The sequence below is a fragment of the Aythya marila genome (assembly GCF_965140915.1).
Source record: "Aythya marila genome assembly, chromosome: 12".
NCBI classification, from domain to species: domain Eukaryota; kingdom Metazoa; phylum Chordata; class Aves; order Anseriformes; family Anatidae; genus Aythya; species Aythya marila.
Window position 1 is genome coordinate 10,302,886 of NC_139053.1, and position 19,387 is coordinate 10,322,272.

General features: G+C 43.6%; 1 protein-coding gene across 3 annotated transcripts in view; it reads right to left on the reverse strand.

Moving 5' to 3' along the window:
- NLRC5 (NLR family CARD domain containing 5) overlaps positions 1-19,387 on the reverse strand; it is a 49,641-nt gene that overhangs the window by 20,364 nt on the left and 9,890 nt on the right. For 2 of the 3 annotated variants that reach the window (XM_082770350.1, XM_082770349.1), the window contains exons 6-24: positions 17,004-18,759; positions 14,932-15,015; positions 14,524-14,607; positions 14,367-14,450; positions 13,010-13,099; positions 12,118-12,168; positions 11,122-11,187; positions 9,987-10,070; positions 8,960-9,043; positions 8,477-8,566; positions 7,387-7,449; positions 6,271-6,348; positions 4,983-5,066; positions 4,107-4,190; positions 2,799-2,888; positions 2,625-2,672; positions 2,249-2,323; positions 1,127-1,210; positions 72-155 (exon numbers count right to left, since the gene is read on the reverse strand). In XM_082770350.1, coding sequence (XP_082626476.1) covers positions 72-155; positions 1,127-1,210; positions 2,249-2,323; positions 2,625-2,672; positions 2,799-2,888; positions 4,107-4,190; positions 4,983-5,066; positions 6,271-6,348; positions 7,387-7,449; positions 8,477-8,566; positions 8,960-9,043; positions 9,987-10,070; positions 11,122-11,187; positions 12,118-12,168; positions 13,010-13,099; positions 14,367-14,450; positions 14,524-14,607; positions 14,932-15,015; positions 17,004-18,759 — 3,163 coding nt within the window. The remainder of the gene's footprint in view (positions 1-71; positions 156-1,126; positions 1,211-2,248; positions 2,324-2,624; positions 2,673-2,798; positions 2,889-4,106; positions 4,191-4,982; positions 5,067-6,270; positions 6,349-7,386; positions 7,450-8,476; positions 8,567-8,959; positions 9,044-9,986; positions 10,071-11,121; positions 11,188-12,117; positions 12,169-13,009; positions 13,100-14,366; positions 14,451-14,523; positions 14,608-14,931; positions 15,016-17,003; positions 18,760-19,387) is intronic. The other variant, XM_082770351.1, reaches the window with a different exon arrangement.

Below are 19,387 nucleotides of genomic sequence, written 5' to 3' on the forward strand. Positions count from 1 at the left end.
CTGCTGTGCTATCAGCACTTTTCAAATGAACGTTTCATGGCAGCTGTCAAAGCAAGGACCCCAAACATTACCTCAGTAGCGTTAAATGACAGAGGTATGGCAGGAAGATCAGCAATCTCTCAATGCTCTGGTCACTCAGTGAATTTCCAGACAGACTGTAAAACAAGGAAGAAAACAGCTTACAGGGGAAACTCAGACAACTTGTAAGGATTTCTGTAAGACCTACATGGATGTGAATATGCACAAGTGGGCATTAAGGGCAAATACCAAAAAACACTTGTCCTGGAATGCTGTGGAAGTTGAGTGATATGAGTCCTTATAGGCTAATCCTTGTAAGTGTAAGATCTCTACCTTCTAAAACAAGTTTTAAAAGCTTTACTTTTCTATTATTGTAAGTTCATAAAATGGTGCTATTGATGTATTTTCTGCATGCAGTACTGGTATTACTGTTATGTACTGGTTATTTTTATTTGTTATTCCTCAGTTTTCATTCTCAATGTTATTCATCCAATTTTCTTGGTGCCTGGAGTGACCAGCTCTTCAGGAGATGGTTGTGGCTTACTGGGCCATGTGCTCTTGCTCTGGCTGTACCACAAGTCTGGGCCTCAAGAAGCAGAGACTAATGTATGTCTAGCCATATAACTGAGGAAGACTGAGGTTCCATAAGTATTCTGGGGCATTTACATACAGACAGGCTTAGGAAAGGCCAAACTGAAACAGAGAGGACAGTGGAAGGTGTGGGTTTATCTACATTTTTGGATGAAGCCTTGGGGGTTTTTTAGGAGGTTGTGGAAGGCCTACTCAGAGATCCATTACACTGCACAGGGCCTGCTCCAAAAGCTGTTTTCCAGCTAGCTGCCCAAGGATGCAGCCCTGCCAGGAGATGATGATCTCCTGTCCTGCAATGGACTCCACCTGGAGAAAAAGACCTCACTGGCCCATTCTTCACACCCTGTTATGCAGGCCCTGACCTCCTCTGCCTGCTCTTCAGCTGTAGAGATGTGGGTACAGCTCCACCAAGGACAGCTGATTTACATTAGCTGTTAAACTGATCACTGAATCTGTATCTGTGGGCTGGAGAGACAGACAGACAGACAGACAAGGCTGCTGAGTGCATGAAACTTACTCGATTTCTGTCAGCTGGGTACAATGAACCAGTATCTGGCACAGCCTGGTCACGTCCTCAGGACCCATCGTGCAGTCCCTGAGACTGAAGCAAACAAAGCACTCAGGAGCTAAACATTTCACATGACCATGGTGGTATGGTGACACTCCCCTCATATCCCAGAGCCTCAAGCCTCAGGACAAGGCCCTTAGCAACTCTCTTATTTTCCCTACATATTGCTACCCACAAGCTAGGACTGAGAAGTCGAAACCTGTGTCAAACAGAGGATTTTACCAGCTCTGAGTTGATTTAAGAGAACCAAGGCACCAAAATACTCTATCACTTTGGGTGTTACTCTGATACAAACACATCAATTGACTCTGGATACTGGACATCATCTTCACCTGCTCAGCATTGTCTTAGTTCTCCCAGAACAAGGCTCATCAACGAGGTGTCTCCTATCTCCTTCTCCAAGAAAGAAACTGAAGAAACCTCCCTGAGTGACAAGCTGGCAGGCCTCCATGGGATGAACGCAGTAGCCAGCCTGGTCTGTATACCATTATTTAGGGGTAGAAGTTTCCCCTGCACAGCATGGCCAAGCAAAAGACACTATTTGTTTTCACGTATGCACTTGTAGCATCCCAAGTCTATCCAAAGAGGGTATGTTATTCACCCAGCTGCCTCTGGGATATGACTGTGACCCTCTGGTGGCTCCACAGCATGAACACCTGTTGGTTTGGGTTGACACCAGCTAGCCCAATTTGTTTGGTTTTGCCAAATTACCTCATCCCTTTTAACTGTGTGTTATTTTGGAGACTGGCCTTCCTAACCAATTTCAGCAGAGAAGGGGGGTGGAAGAAGGAGATGTTAAAGACAGACCTTATCCACAGAGGTGACTCCATGTGAAAAAGATGCTATCTTCCCCTCCCAACCCCATTTCTGCATCTGGTGAATCAGTGACATACAAGCAGTGGAAAGAAAAGGCTGTTTCCCATGAGAGTGGAGTCTGCCTCTGAAGGCACGCAGGGCACAGGAGAACCCTCTGAGAAGACACAGCTGGAGGCACAGGTCTGGTCCACACATTACTCTACAGGTACAGACCCTATGTTCCCGGGTGACATGAGAAAGCCAGAACCACCATACCGAAAGCATTGTCCATTTTCTATGTGCTTGGGATGCACCAGGAAATTTCTTCTCAATCTGCTGGTACTTCTGTCCCTGGGGAAAGAACAGTTTCCTCAATCATTTGTGCTGATGCCACTGCTCACATGTAGCTGCAGAAGGGGGTGAGGTGGTGGCAATGGCCTCATGCTCTGGCCCAGGAGCAAGATGACTGCAGCTCTGACAAGCAGTAGGATACTACTGGCTGCTCTATGGACTCAAGCTGCTGTCAATCAGCCCTAAAAGACCATCCTGCTCCCACCGCCCTCGCTGGAGTTTGGAGACAAATGAACCTTTACTTGGCACATCTCAGGGACTCACACATCGGGCTTAGATGGATCAATGGGTATGATTTTACCTGATTCTTTCCCAGAAGGTTAGATGAACCACCTGCATGTGTCCTAAGCTATAACCAGAAAAGAACATAATAAGGATGGAGTTTGAAGACAAGTGCTCCTGTATCACTCCCTGAGAACCAGGGCTTGAGGTCTTAAATAGCACAAAAACACAGGAAAAATACTCTTTGTCATACCTGAGGTTCATTGTTTTAATGCATTCCAGTGTAGATAAGGACTGAGCTAAGCAAAATACAGAGTTCAGGGAGATCCGGTTGTTATCAAGCCTACAAGAGGAAGAGATGAAATCAGCTGTGGCAAGCAGAACTACTATGATTTATGGTGTGTCGACTGATAATAGAGTTCCTTGTCCAACACTCTCAGAGCCTGCTTCTCTGTCACCTTCCTGCTTGTGCTTTGAACTTCCAAGTTCTGCAGACAAGACTCACTCCAGTGTTCGTTAAATTCATCCCTCACTTTTAGAGTTCAGAGAATCACAGAATAATTGAGACTGCAAGGGACCTCTGGAGATGACCTAGTCCAGCCCTACTGTTCAGAGCAGAGTCAAATAGAGCAGACTTCTCAGGACATTGTCCAGCTGGGTTTTGGATATCTCCAAAGATGAAGAATCCACAGCATCTCTGGGCAACCTGACCCAGTGCTAGACCATCCTCCATACAGAAGTTTTTTCTTATGTTTAAATTAAATTCCTTGTGTTTTAAGATACTGATGCAAGGCAAGAAAAACTCTTTGGCTGTAACTGCAATTGTAGCAGTACAAAACCCACAGTAACTAAGATCATAGTAATGTCTATTAGGTTTATTACAGTATCTAGTGTGACAGTGGGCATCTTGCATGATGCTGGAGGGAAGAAAAAAGCATATAACAGCAGTGTGTTTCATTGCACAGAAGTAAACGGAATGGTCTTAGTTTGAGAGCAGTTCAATTAATCAAACAGGGACAATAAAGCAGAATGATAGTATACACTTTAAAGCAGAGTCCTACATGATGCACTTGCAATGGCAGTGCCAGGTAGAATGCTCAGATTCATGCAATCCACACCACTGTGGTTGAATTCAGACTTCACTGCTGAAGCTGGAGCTCCCCAGCATCTCTTATCCAAAGATGCCCACCACATGACAGGAAGGACTGCTCTTTCTCCCGATGTGGGAGAGAGAGAGGAAAAATTCAGTGGCCTGCTAAAGATCTCAGCCTGTTTTAGAAACCAGGTGTGACACCTGCAGACAAAACCACCCGTCTCCTTCATGGAGGACAGAGTATGCAGCCTTTCAGGCACTGATCTTGGTCAAGCTTCAAGTGGAGTCAGTCTGGCCTGGGCTAAAGGTGGGAAAAGACCAGAGAGCTCAGTGGGTCTACCACCCTCAACAAACACATACTATAGCATCACTTGATCCTTACAGCCCTTCCTGAATGTCATTGTGCTTCCGCTATCAATACTCCCATAAAACCACATCCACGAGTAAGGAGAAATGTGAGCTACTCACTTGAGCGACCTTAACATTTTCAAATTTGGGAGGAACTGAAACAGCCGCGAAAGTCCCTCGTCTCCCAGAGAATTATTTGATAAACTAGGATTTAAAGAAAGGCATTTAATTTTCATAGAGAAAACAAACAAACAAAAAAATGTATAAAATCAGCTCTTAGTAACAAAAGCTCTGAAAGCAGAACACTGGCACCCTAATACAAATATCATGAGCAGTGCCCCTCTCTGTTTACAACGAAAGCCTACAAGGAAACTACAGACTGGCACTAACTAGCACAAGACAGCCAGAAACCCAGCTCGAAGCTCATCCTTTTCTCACATCTGCCAAGTACACTGACAGGGCTTTTTAATGCAGTTACCAAGGACCAGGAGGTCACAGCTCTGAGAAAAGATCATCCTGGACAAGCCCAACAGAGAAGCTGTTAGATAGAGGATGGGTTAATCCTGGAGAAGGAACACTTAAGGATTATAAGAGCTATGGTTCATTTAAATCAATAGATATGATTGCTTATGAAGAGCAAAACCTCAAAGTTTCTTTCACTGGTTGCCAGGCCTATGGGAATAGCCAGCCCTTAGGCTGTGTTAAACAGACTACACGCCTCTGCTGGTCCTTGATTTTACAGTTTTTGTAACACCTGGAGTAAGGCTATGTGATCAAATAGCCCCTTTCTGGATTTCTAAGCTGTGACCTTTGCCCTAAGGGAGCACTAGAACTGCATGCCTTCTTGGCAAAGGATACTAGCTCACATAAGGCTATGTCTTTGATAGGCCTTTCTCTCTACCACATGCTCTGTACAATACCCTGGCACAGACAAATGCCATTTTCATAATATCCCTGCAAAATGCAGATAAAGACCGTAAGTTATGAAGGACTCACTCCAGCTCGGAGATGCTGCTACATTCCTTCAGGACTGCACAAAGCTTCTCCAGGTCACTGGCTTGAAAATAACAGTCTGTCAGTCTAGGAGAAAACAAGAAATCAATAGTCCAGGCCTTCAGGATTGCAAACAAGATCGTAAACTTCATCCCTTCAGAAAGCCAGAGAAAAAATGAGGATAGCAATTAAATTTCTTGCCTTTTTTTTTTTTTGGTCAGCAACAACTGATAATCTGTACTTTCAGCTCATCTTCAAAAACAGAATAAAGAGACACAACAAAGTGAAGGAAAAATGCGTCACAACAACAACAACAGAAAAAAAAACAGGTCCCCAAATCCTGGATAGAAGGCTTCAGGCACAACCTCTTCATCTTCCTCCGCAGGCTACAAAACAGACATGCATGCTGGGGTCAGAGTATGATCAGATATGCATTTGAACAAGGGTCCATCTTAGGATGCATTTCTCCAAAGAACAGCAGCAAATTCCTCTAGTGCCACAAGCTCTGCCACCGCCAGCTCTCCTGACTACCGTGTAGGAGCTGATGCAGTAACTGCACAATCATCATACCAGTTCTGTGAATGAGAGACTACATTCCACAATCACAGAATGGTTGAGGTTGGAAGGGACCTCCAGAAATTGTCTAGTCCAATCTCCCTTCTCAATCAGGGTCACCTAAAGGGTGTTACACAGGATCACATCCAGGTGGGTTTTCAGTATCTCCAAAGAAGGAGACTCCACAACCTCTCTGGGCAGAGTGTTCCAGTGCTCTGTCACCCAAACCATAGTTCTTCCTCATATGGTCATGAAACCTCTTGTAGTTCAATTTATACCCATTACCCCTTGTCCTATCACTAGCCACCACTGAGAAGAGCTTGGCCCCATCCTCTTTACATTGTCCCCTCAGGTATTAACAGAGGTTGATAAGATCCCCTCTCAATCTCCTCTTCTCTAGGCTAAACAGGCCCAGCTTGCTTAGTCTTTCCTCATAAGACAGATGCTCCAATCCCTTAATCATCTTCATGGCTGTACACTGGATCCTCTCTAGAAGTTCTACATCCCTCTTGTACTAGTGAGCCCAGAACAATCTACTTTGGTTACTGTAGAAGAGCACAAACACTAACCACAGAGCTTCTAGTGCTGCAAGCTAGGACTGTGAGCACAGAGACAAATGTTTGACTTTACCAGATCTCTTGTGATTCACCATTCAAACCTGGAGATGCAGCTTTCATCAGCTAAAGGATCCAGACATAGGAAATATATGAAATACAATGAACATTTGACACAATACCTTATTTTTTTTGAGAGCGTAGGTGTTTGTTTTTCCTCTCCAACCTGTTGGTCATCAGTAGGGTACAAAGGCTCCTCCCTAGTAAGTGTGCACAAAAACAGACAAGAGTAAAACATTAATGCTTCAGTAATTTGGCAGATCCCTGGGGTTTACCTGGAACTACCCTCACCAGTGTCTTGCCAATAGCAGACTTTTCTTTCTTTCAGTAATTATCCAAATATGTGAGAGTGTGGACCACTGGGGAGAAGGGGAACAAGACAGACTTCCCATCTAAGCTAGAATCTGATGGAACATTCAGCTTTTGCCTAAACATGTTTTCTGCAAAGAGTCCATGTCTGTGCAAAAAACCCTACTGTTCATAAATAAATGCAACATCCAGATTCCAAAATATCTGAGTTTGAAATGTCATCTGGTGCCTTAAAGGAGTCACAGGTCACATGTCTCACCCAGGCTGTCCTTCTTTTCCAAGCATAACCATAACAACTGGGTTGCCTCCCAGTTCCTCCCCAGATAAAAGGTGGGACTCAGGTATCATGGGAAATGCTATTTTAAGTAGACTCAGTTCATGGAGAACAAGGGAATAAAGAAATGAACCTAGGGCTCCAGGAGCAACAACAAACCCCTCTCAATTAAAACATCTGGACTGAGCTGTTTTTATTCACAGTTTTCTAAGGTGAAAAACAAAATTCCAAATTCATTTTGATTCATGAGTACCATGATAGGGAATGCACAGTGTACTGAACTAAATAGTTCTAAACACACAGAGATCTGTGAATCTGTTGGGATTTTTGCTTGGAGGTGTGGGGCTTGCTTGTGTTTTTGTTTGTTTTTTTATTGTTTGCTATTATTAGAGAGCATGGCTGTCGTTAAACAGCCTGTTTTGCTTAGGATCCTGGGTTGAAATGTCCTCTAGAGACATAAAACATAATCATACATTATAGAAGTTAGTAGCCAACTTCCTGGCTAAGAAAACCAGGAGAGATTACTAATTTTAGATTCCAGGGGAAGGGGGAAAGTGAGGTGAACTGTTACTCTTGGTACGTAAACAAAATATAAGAACTAAACGAGATGCTGAGAAAAAAAAAAACACAACACATTTCTCCACACATACTCTACCTGTGAGGGGAAGCAAATTCTCTGTCTTCTGTAAACCTCAGGAATGCAGTCTTATGACAAAGGCTAAATGAAGAAGAAAAGCAATCAATCAATGTCACATTCTAGATATTTAAATTAATTATTTTATGAATGCTTCATTTTGGTGGAGATCTGTTCAAAATACTTTGGTGCTACCAATCACTTAAAATCTTCCCAAAACAAGCAAAAGAACATCACCATTAGTTTTAAATCCTGGTTGGATCAAATTATCCAATATCAGATGACTCAGTTTCTCCAAACCACTAGAGAAAGTGCAGACAAAATCACTACATTTGAACTCTAGGGTGTTTCCAAAGGAAAATACTAGGAGAATTTCCAGCTCCGCTCCAGAAGTCAACATTTCTCATACTCCACAGAGTACCTCTTCCCAAGGCAGAGCACAGCAATGAGTCTAAAGTTCAATTCACTCATGCCTCTGAAAATATGGGAAAGTAGGGTCAGCATGCCCCTCAAATATGCATAAAGGAAAATAACATGAAAAGCGAGGTAGAAAGAGATTAAAATGTATTAATCAAAAGGAATAAAGATTAAATGGAAGGAAAAAATCAGGAATAGAAGATAGATGAAAAAAGAGGAAATGGAACACAAGGAGAACAGGATCAGAACAGCAGTGAGACGCGGGGTGACACTACCTCTTGATTATTTTCATACAATATACTTGGCAAACAATTGTTGCTAAGTTGTTAAATTATTCCTCTATCTGGAGTATTTTATTAGAATAGTATTAGAATAGTATTAGAATTTTATTAGTGCACTGGGATTACATACATTATAAAGTTCCAAACTGTGTGATAGCCTGGCTTAAGATTTCAAAATACTTTATAACATCACTTCACAGATTTGCAATGTATTTTAGTATCTGCACCCTCTCAAATTCTGGATGATGGCTCAGAAAGAGTCTGCTTACAGCTATGCATCACCATGTGTATATCTCCTTTGTGCATGTTCTTCACCCACCCCTATTCTGAGGTGACTCAAAAATCCTAGAACTTTACTCTCAGACTTGTACTTTGGGATTAACCTCAAACAAGATTCTTCAAGACATACATACCTGACTTCTACCTCCATCGTCTTCTGGCAGGTATTTACTGACTTCAACAGACTGTAAATGCCATTAATAGAGAGGAGGTTGTGACTGAGGCTAAGAAAAAGAAAAAGGCAAATATCTGGTTACTGAAATCACACATGCAGCAAGCACATGGAGGACTGTCCTTGTGGAAGTGGTCATGAACACGCTGTGTGCTTGAACTCACTGCACTTCAGAAGTGGCATGGAACAAAAGACACTGGATCACTGCTTCTTCTGAGAAAGGGTTTTAATTAAAGGGCACTTCAGCACTTCAGATGCATTTAGATCTGTTTCTGAGTAAAATGCTTTGAGCAAATGACCAACTTCACCCTGAACAGCCTCATGGGATGAGTCTCATCCTTACAGTGCTCAGAGCTACGTCTGTCTGGGTGAGGTTTTTGCCTCCTGGACCCCTGCTCAGCATCTCTGTACTGTCAAGGCTCAAGAAAAAAAGGGCAACACTTACTCCAGCTGCTTTGAAATTGATATCCAAGGGAGGCTTTCCAGCAGGCAACTGCAGCCTTCATCTCCAAGCTTGTTACCTGATAAACTGAGACATTTTCCAGTTAGCGGGGACTGCTTTGAACAGTGTAAGTAGCAAAGCTGTTAAAATCTGTTTGCTTTCCCGTTGTTACAATTGCTCTTTTGCCTGGACTGTTCTTCTGTCCCAGAGCAATCTCCCATTTCCCTCTGCACTGAAATAACTCTAGACCAAGAGTTTTATCCCTAGAGAAACATAACTCATGCTTTAGCCCCAGAAACATCTTTAGAAACACCTAAGTGGAAGTGCAAAGCAAGAAACCAACTGAATGAGTTTTTACTATCCTCCTGGAAGGAAGCAAGGAAGGAAGGAAAACTGGATAACAAAGACCTCAGTTTCAAATCAGTGAGCTGGAAAACTGGAGTTTAGGGTGTAGCTGAATTTAAGACCCAGTCTGGAGTGAACTGTCTTGCAACAGTTATTCCTGCATTTTCCAGTGCAGACAGGCTAGAAGGAGAGTTTACAGCCAGAATCAGTTGGCCTCATATACACACAAATAAGGAACTGTAGGGATGATGCTCATTGCAGTGGGTAGGTTACGAAGTGGAACTCTCCTCTCACTTCTCCCAGCAGAGCTGGACAGCCTTAAAAAAACAAAAGGAACAACACAGAAGCCATCTGTGTCCCTTTACTGGCTCAGAGAATACAGCTTGGCGTTGCCTCCAGCATGCAGTGTTCCTTCATTAGCAGGGTCTGCTCTGCAACTGTCATCTCTGGCTACAGCCCCAGGGAGCCAGACGCTGCAGTTGTAACAGGAACTGAAAGTTGTTCAGCATTCATCTCCTGCAGAACCTCACCAAAAACCCCTAATCAGGATCTCACCAGACATAATGCAGAGTGCTGGGATCCTTCCTTGGGGTCAGACCCCACGACTCACTGCCCTCTACATCTAAATCCACCGTACCTGTCTCCTGCCCACAGTGACACAACCAGAAGGAAAGGAGGCACTTACTCAACTTCAGAGAGATGGGGGCAGCTCTGGAGAATGGACACAATCTCCTTTGCATGTTGCAAAGACAGGCCGCGATCCCGTAAGCTGTGAACAGAAAGGGTTAAAGAATCATAGAATGGTTTGGGATGCAAGCAACCTTAAAGATCATCTAATCCCAAACCCCTGCCATGGGCAGGGACACCTTCCACTAGATCAGATTGCTCCAAGCTCCATTCAACCTGGCCTTGAACATGTGGGGCATCCACGGCTTCTCCCAGCAACCTGTTCCAGTGCCTCACCACCCTTATAGTAAAGAATTTCTTCCTTATATCTAAGCTAAATCTATCCTTTTTTAGTTTAAAACCATTACACCTTGTCCTATCACTGCATTCCCTGAAAGAGTCCCTCCCCAGCTTTCCTGTAGGCCCCCTTTAGACACTGGAAGGCTGCCATAAGGTCTCCCCAGAGCCTTCTCTTCTCGAGGTGAGAAAACCCTAACTCTCTCAGCCTATAACAAGCAGGGAGGAGGAAGTGGGACCCAGGCATTTCTGGCATCTCTCTCCGGATGAAGACACAAAGAACCAGTGTCAAGAGAGGCAGTTTTTAGTCCCTGCTCTGCCACACCATTCTGGGCACATTGCTCCATCCCTCTGTACCCCTTGCTACAGAAGGAGTGCAGAGGGCCATGCTTGGAAAGTGCTAAGTGCAGTGTCTTGCATTGGAACTGCCCAGCACCACCATTCCATCCACGTGGAAGAGATGGATGTGATTGCTTGTGTTACACAGAACAGTGAGGGCAAGAGCAGGAGGCATGAGAGGGCTGTTTCTTAGCTCTAGCATGCTTGGGCAGTATACCTGAGTCCTGTTCTGAGAAAGCTGGTACTCTGCTGTCTCACAGGGAAGACAGAAAACTACATGGCTCATGCCTTTGATAACACGGGGCAAGTTGGGAATTATCAAGGCAACTCTGCCCCTTCAGGGCTGTTAGTTTGGCTAGACAGAGATTTTTAGTTTTATTTACTGAATCAGGTTTATTTAAAATATTTTCTTGGATCTCCTTCCTTAATCACCAACACAGCTCCTATTCTTGTTCTTCTGTAATACCTGTCATCTGCAAATCACATTAATGAGCAGGAGCTTCGGTGCCTTCACTTACCATAACTTCATATGTCTAGTTGGAATCACACATTCCTTGTTTTCTTCCCATCTCAAATCCAAAGATCTACAAGCAAGCAAAATATTTGGTCTTTAGTATGCCTTCATAGAATATCTGAGGACTTGGAGCTGGTTAGTATTTTCTGCAAGCTTTCTGGAAAAAAAAAAACACAAGGTCTGTGATCCGCCCAACCCTTCCAAGCAAGGTTAAATGATTTTCAAGAGACAGAACATCCCCATCAGGTGATGGGAGCAGTCCAGCACAGGGGGTGTCCACATAGGATTTCACTATATTTGAATCAACTGGGTAACTCAGCTCCCATGCAAAGGCACTACTAAGATGCAGGATGTTTTGCCTGCACGGGGGTTTGTGCCACCAGAGAAACAGATAAACGCACCCACGGGCACCAGGCTGCCTACAACAGCACAAGGCTGTTCAGACATCTGAGCAGGAGCAGTTCCTAGCTGACTCAGAGCCAGGCTAAGCCAGTTCACATACACGTGTGAAATACTGTGAGGTCCCTCTAGGACTGCACAACACAGGGCAAAAGGAGCTCCCTATCACAGAACACAAGACTGTCTTGCAGATTCTTAATTACGGTCAAATTTACCCTTCCCTCAAATGGATGCACAAGCAGAGAGAACATAAGAGCCAGCCAGATAATGGCAAAGTTTTCCTTTTGTTTATCCTCACATTCAGTTGCCCATTGGTTTCAGCATCAGCAGTTTTGCAATAGGAAGACAGCACTTCAAGCTTATGCAGGAGCTACGGCTCTGCCTTTGTGGAACTGGCTAACAGGTCTGTGCAAAGGCCAGTGATTTTGTTTACCTTTCTCCTTGCTCAGGTGGCTCCAGCTCTGCCAGATGCAAGAGCAGAGGCAATCAGTTCTGTTCCTAGAGTGGTTTACAGTGACACCAAGCTGATGGTTTAAACCAGTGTAATTGGGAAAAAAAAAAAAAAAAAGCGAAAAGCATAATACCACATACAGTTTCTTACCTTTGAACTTTTCCAGACGTGCCAGAAAAATTTATTATCACAATGTCCTTCCTGAAAATGAGATCAAAGCCAATGTTAGGACGCAGGTGGAAGGATGCCATTTCTTTTGTAGTGGTGCTCAGTAAGGACTAAAGCTGTTGCCTGTATGCTACAGAGGGCCTCAGCATCTGCCATACCAGCACATTTCCACAGGCAAGTCAAAAAGCGGCCACGGGGCTAGAAGGCAGCAGGATACCCCATATGTTGAATTAGGGCTGCAGTACACACAGAAGAGTAACATGATTAAGGAGAAATGGGTGGGGATTTTTTTGTTGAGGCCAGCAATTTGTTGGAAAGAGGTTCTGTAGAAACTCCAACCCAGCAGGAAAAATAAATGTTGTATGCACTGTAGCTTCCCCTGAGTTACACCAACGATTAACTTGGCCTAGTAAACTTACAGTCTAAGCACATACGCTAGGACTTAAAAAATCTCCCCTTTCTATGTTTTCTGGACCTATGAAAGCACCAAAACCTGTAATCTAAAGAACACATAGACACTGCTACTTAAATCCACACCTTTTTGGTAAGCTTAGCTGGTTTGTAGTGAATTTATTCTAGCTGATAAAGAATTTCCTGGATGAGATATTGCAGAGCTTAAAAGCAAGTTTAGATTCTGTTGTATATGAAAAAATATTACACTTGCAAATCAATTTATAGACAAAGAAACCTATTAAAAATACAAACAGGAAGTCTATCATATAATCAAATTTTGTTTCACACAGAAAACAAAGGAATAAAAGTCATGCTTTATTGATTTTGATTAACAAACAAGTAAGCTGTGTCCATTCATTTATAAAGCCATCACTGAAAGAGACAACGTATTTGTTTTGCAACAGCTCTCATGTACTGGTACCTGACGTGCAGTTCTGTAGCATTTTGACATGTGACGACTTCCTTTGCCAAAATGAGAACAGCATTCAAGGAAAGATTGTTGTTGCTCAGACTGTGAATATCAGGAAGAATACAATGTCAGGTGCTGGACCCAACAGCATGGTTATTTGTTACACAAATGCTCTCTGCCGCACACCCCAAATACCCCAAAGTACACATTCTTTTAGTTATGAGGTTCCTCTAAAACTTTAGAATTTTGCATTTTGACCCAACAAAAGCATAATCACATCATATTTTTCTCAGCAAGCTATAGCTCCCATGAATTTAGCATCAGAGACCCTTCTGCTAAGTGCAACAGAAGAAGCATTAACTATCTTTGGTCCAAAATGTAGGGGTTGTACTTTGTAACTGTCTGACTACACAACTGGCCCACAGTACAATTAAACCCTATTATAACAAATAAGTCAATTATGTAGGGCATATTATAGCATGGTCTAAACCTTCAGACATAAAACATCCCTGAAACCACAATACTAGCAGCCTCTGAGGATGTACTCTTTAATTGTACATTTATGCTGTTTCATTACTTGTTGCAACTCACTAAACATGAAACGCAAGGTCTTGCTTCTACAGATCCTCTACATGTTCTCAGGACCACAGGGCACCATTCCTTTGGACCTCAAAGGAGTCATCCCTAACAATAACACTGTCTGTGTGTAACAGAAATGTGTGTAACAGAATGTGACTTACAAATCGCACCGACTTTCTACCTGTTCTATATCGTACGTTGCTTTGCTGGGGGTTTTCAGATGGTTATCTCCACCTGAAAAGATGCTGGTCTCTGCTGGTCAGTCCCTCTCGTTCAGCACTATGATCTTACAGGAGGTTAAGTGGGGCCTCCACATGGGACGAGACAGCTAAACAAAAGCTTAGGAAGACAAGGATGGAGCTGTTCTCTCTTACACTGAGCTGAGAAATCTCCATCTAAGCCTGACCAAGGGGAAGAGAGGTGAGGAGGAAGAAGAGGAAAAAGTCATGCCAGGCATCAAGTTGAACATGGCTTGTAATTTCTGGAGATGTGTCAGTGGTGCCAGGACTCCCTAGACACTATTTTAAAACAGTTGGGTAAGAACTGGCTGCGAAAGCTGAGCCTACCTCATTCCAAGCCAGACCTCCAGCATAGCCCTACCTGCATTACAGTATTTGTGCCCCAGATTACTGTCCTCCATGTCTTCCAGCAACATCTCTATGAGCAAGTATCAACCCTTACAAAGACATCTTTACAGCTCCACTCTGATGAGGACTTAAACTCTCTCTGATGCTATGCTTGGCTTCATAGTGGCTACCATTTTTAATAGGTTAATTGCATTTTTACTTACTCTACTTTCTTTAGCTTTTCCATTCTGGAAAACAGGTCCAACACCCTCTTTACCTCTAGATCCCGTATCCGATTGTCCTGCAAGCTGCACACAGATTCTCATTAATATCGCAGGAAATGAGCAATTGATTTCAGCCACATTGTCACAAAAAACTTACTTTATTTCCTCGAGCTGGAGGCACTGTGAAGAAGCCTGGACCAAGTTAGTCAGCCCCTCAGCTGTGATGTTCCCACCTGTCAACCTGAAAAAGGAAGAATTGTTCAAATCAAGAAGAAGGAAGACTAGCATCTATGCAGTGTGTGGCAAGCCTGTCTCAGCTGTGTGCCTGTGCTGCACTTTTAGCACACCAACACAGAGCAGATGCAGCCCAACTCTGCCACCTACAACCGACTTCCTGCTGCTCTTTAACCAGGACAATGCAATCTTCCTCTTGATATTAGGTGGCAGTATAAAACAAACGCCACGCATATCTGTGCTGTTCTGCATGGCTCTGCATCCTTGAGTGATTAACCTGCCAGTCAGAAACACAGCAGGGGAGGCTCTAACCTTACAAGCAAAGACTTACTCTAGTTTCTTCAGGCTCCCCATTTCTCGTAAGCTCTTTGAAAGAGCAGCAGCGAAGTCATCACCAAATCTCCTACTTCGAAAGCTAAAACGTAAAGAAAAGGGAAAAAGGTAAGCACAACAAAGAACAAAATCAGCTAGCCCACAAAGCAGGTTAAAATACGACAAACTGTATGTGTTGAATGTATTTTATAACCATTGTTGTGTTATGCTCTTTCTTGCAGCATCTGTTTGGAGAGAAAAAAAAAAAAAAAGAAAAAAAAAAAACACAACATGAAACTTGTACATCAACTGCAAGTACCTAAAGGAGAGAAGGCCTTTTGGTAAAGTGGCATTATGTGTAGCTGCTGCCACAGACACCAAGAGGAAGCACAATCGCATGTCCCAACGGAGTATGAATCATGGAGATCTGATCATGGGACAAGGCCAGGTTCTGCTCATGGTCACATGGCGACAAACCAAGCTCGTGCAGACTGAGAATATCTAAGAGCTCCTGAGCAAAGAGTTCCTGAGTTACAAAAGAGTTGACTTCAGTACAGATGCTGTAAAAGTTTGGGTAGCAAACTAGCCAGAGTTTTCCAGAATATAAAAGACAAAGTCTGAAGGAAAAGTACCTCTTTTATAGAAGTAACCGATGTTGGAAAAAATAAACAGATAAACAGGTAAGCTTTTAGGCACAGAAGTGCTCCTATGAACCAGCTTCAGGATGTATTGATTACAGGATGTGTTAGTGCACAGCAGCCTGAGTCACATCTCCCACAGCATGTAGGGTGCCCTGGGAGCAGAATCCCATCCCTGGCCCTGCTGCCTGCGTGCCTCCACCAACTTCTCTGAAACCAGAAGGGCTCAGGAACAAGTTGCAGAGGTGTGGTGGAACATCACTCTCCTTTTTGACTGAAGACATGGCCTGAGGTCCCTGGTAACACACCTGAGGCAACACTGCTCCTTTAGACAAGCAACATGCAGCTGAAACAGCACTCAGAGCATTTGCATCAAGCAGACTGTAACCTTAATCAGGCACAGGCTTGAGAGTTTATGAGCTGTGGAAGAAACCCGCCCCAAACCCTGTTCATTTCTCCTAATGGAATGTAACAGCCCAGCCAAGCTCAGGAGTCAGCCTAATCTGCTCTGTGAGAGCAGGAGATCTGCACACTGCCCTGTGGCCTGTGTCAGCCATTTAGAGTTGGGATGTATCATCAGACAGCTTTCCTAACAGTAAATTAAAGAGTATTTCCTATTTTCCTTAGTGGAGACAGAAAACACTCAATTACTGCCATTTTTTGCAATGATATCAATATCCAAAAATAGCAGTTTTCACTTGGGAGCAGACAATGCTATTCCCTGCAGCCGTTTCCCACAGCCCAGATGCGATCCCCTGCCAGTGATTCTTGCTGCTCTCACCAGGCAAACCTCCTGGCAGCCAGCCGTGCTCCTCAGAGCCTTCCCACAGCATGTCAGCTCATCAGGAGTGCGCACCCTGGCTGCTCCCCATGAGTAAATTCCAGAATAAAAGTTATTCTATGAATAACTTTGAGTTATTCATAGAAACACAGAAAGAGACCCATCCCACAACGCTATCCTAAGAGACTGTCCTTGGAAAGTCCCTCCAGCATTACAGCAGAGCACTGACAGAGCATTCAGGATGCAGTTGTGATCTGTTCATCTGGTTTCTGGTGATTTGATTCTGTGATTCTATGACTTCACTTAGGTCACAAGTTTCTCTTTCAAGTTTCTCTTACAAGTTTGCTTTCAAGTTTCATCCTACCTTTCTAAAGTCAGGAAATACCTGTAATTTTCTCCCTTATCTATTAGGCTAACTACCCTGTTCTTTGATTGGTTTAGTCAAAACAAAGAAACAAACAAAAAGCAGCTGTAATGGATTGATCACCTTAATATCCACCAATCACTCAGAAATACATTATTTACTAAATTTCTTCAGTATCAAACTTATGCTGTTCAGATCAGAACTTCTCACACCTTCTTTCCCTTCCTTTTAAAACATAAGCACTAGGTTTGGCCTTCCAGCCCCTCAGCCTTTCCACCTACCAACACTCGGGCATGCAGTACATTTACCTCAAATGCTCCACGTTTTTACAGCTGGCCAGAACCTCCAAACAGCCAGCGTCCATGAGGCATCCTGCAAAATCCAAATGAGTCAAATCCTGGCCCGAGTTGATGACGAAAACCAGAGCCGACATGTCGAGAGGTGTCAGTCTGAAGTTTTTAAACTCGTACTTGAAATTCAGTAGGCTCCCAATGTGCTGCGCTACTTTGAGGTCTTGAGTTTCAAACGTGCAATGGCAGAGCTCAATGACTTTGGGCCCTGTCAGATGAGTGGCTGCCAGTTTCTTGAGAGACTGCAGGATTGCATCTTGCTTATCCTGCACCCACGCCTCATTTTGTTCAGCTAGCAACATGAGAAATGTCCTACACTCTTTCGATGACAGGCCTGAGAGGAAGATGTGAAAACTCTCTATGAACTCAGTCTTTGCTTCATTCTTTAAAGTCCACTTTGACTTCAAAGAGAATTTCTTCTTCAGGTAGCTCTTGTCCACCCTCTTGTTTATCATGAGACACAGCGCGGCAAAAAACTCCTGCAAGCTCAAGTGCACAAAGGCATAACCAGCCTCTGGGTGAGCGCCACTCGTCTTCACCTCAAAGACAGTCAGCAGACCATGCAAGGAAGCAAATTCTTTCACGTCTTCTGGAATATCACTGACATAAAATACAAGCTTCTTATCTTCCAGGCCTTTCAGTGCAAGATCACAGAGACCCAAAATGGCCTTCTTGTTACAGTTCAGCTGAGTTTCCTCATCAACTGCATGCTCTCCCTGCTGTTTGTTTATGAAGATGAGAAGCATTTTTATATAAAACTGTGTCATAGTCTGAGGAAGCTCTACACTCATCTGATGTTTAAGAAGCAAATACTCCAAACAGATGCAGACAACATAACACAGAGCAGGGATCAGACACATGCTGAGGAGCTTAGTGTTGTTCTTCAGGTGAGCAATGGCTTGTTCTTTGAATGAATGATGATGAAAATAGTGGCTGACATATTCTTCAACCTTCTTGTGATCAAATCCCCAAACTTCTGCTAGAACATCTACTGTGTTTAATAAGAAGTCTGGTAGTCTCTTAGGTCGGCTGGTAACCAACACTGTGCAACCAGGAAGGAGCTTCCCATGACAAAGGTCTGCAAAGAGTTCAGATATGGACATACGAGAGGGAAGTGTCGGGCCTTCCTTAGAAGTGGATGACATGTCCATGCTACCTGTGAACTCATCCAGCCCGTCAAAGATGATTAATGTATGCTGTGCATTTTCCAGGAGGTGCTGGAACACTGCATCGGGGCTCTCTTCTGGCTGAAGAAACAGGTCAAACAAAAGCTCCTTCAGAGTCAATTTTCTTTTTAATAAATTCAGCTGTCGAAACTCAAAAAGGAAAGTGAAGAGAAACTGATGTAAGACACCTTCTGCCCATTTCTGACAAATCCTGTGCATCAGCATGGTCTTGCCTGTACCCGGTCTACCAAACAAAAAGATCAACTTAGTTGTACCCGATCGGACCACGCTACTAAACAGATCTGACACTCTCATGGCTGTATCCACACATTCTTCTGGTTCAGGGGCACTGGGCAGATCTTCTCTGGGTTTATCTGTTCTCTCTTTTAATCGGGAGGCTTTGCTCTGTCGAATAACAAGATTGACAAAGGCTTGGTTGAAAGCCAGTGGCTGCATTTGTTCCTGTGCTGCTGCTCCTGCTGCTCTCCTGCTTCCATATCTCTGACAGACTGTATCAATGAGAAGGTGCCGATAATTTTCAGCTGAATCTGAGAGAGAAGACAGGGTGAGTTGAGGGTGAAAAAGTTAGGTAGTTCTGAGCTGTGACAGATCAAAAATATTGCCACTTAAAGAGAAACAGCACTCTGATCAGAGGCTGCTCCACAGAGCTAGAGGTAGAGATGACCAATTTTGAAAGCATAAAAATAACACGGAATTTTGCGTATTTTTGCACAGGGGCTGATGAAGCACGGAGAAAATTCGGGAACAATGTGAAATAGCTTCATATAAACACTAAGTCTTATCTCTTTAAGATGAGAATTAGTTATTGATGTTTATGCATATGTGGGCTGTTCACCAGCCCTCTGCTTGCCCATGCTGGCCTTGTGCCACACTTGCTCAACTTTCTGCATGTCACAACAGACACTTCCCGTGCTGTGAGGCTGTGTTTTTAAGATTCTGTAACAGGATATCTCTTTGTTCCCCTGCCTCTTTACTGAGACCTACTTCCAAGGCCACTTCATTTCCAACATACATGCACTTAAATGATGCTGCAAAAGCACATCAGCACCTCCAGCCAGGCAGCAGAGCAATAACAAAGCAGCAGTCCCCATTCAGCACAAGCAACTAGCTGTGCTTGTATACACACACAAACATGTGTTGCTGTTCTCCTAAGAA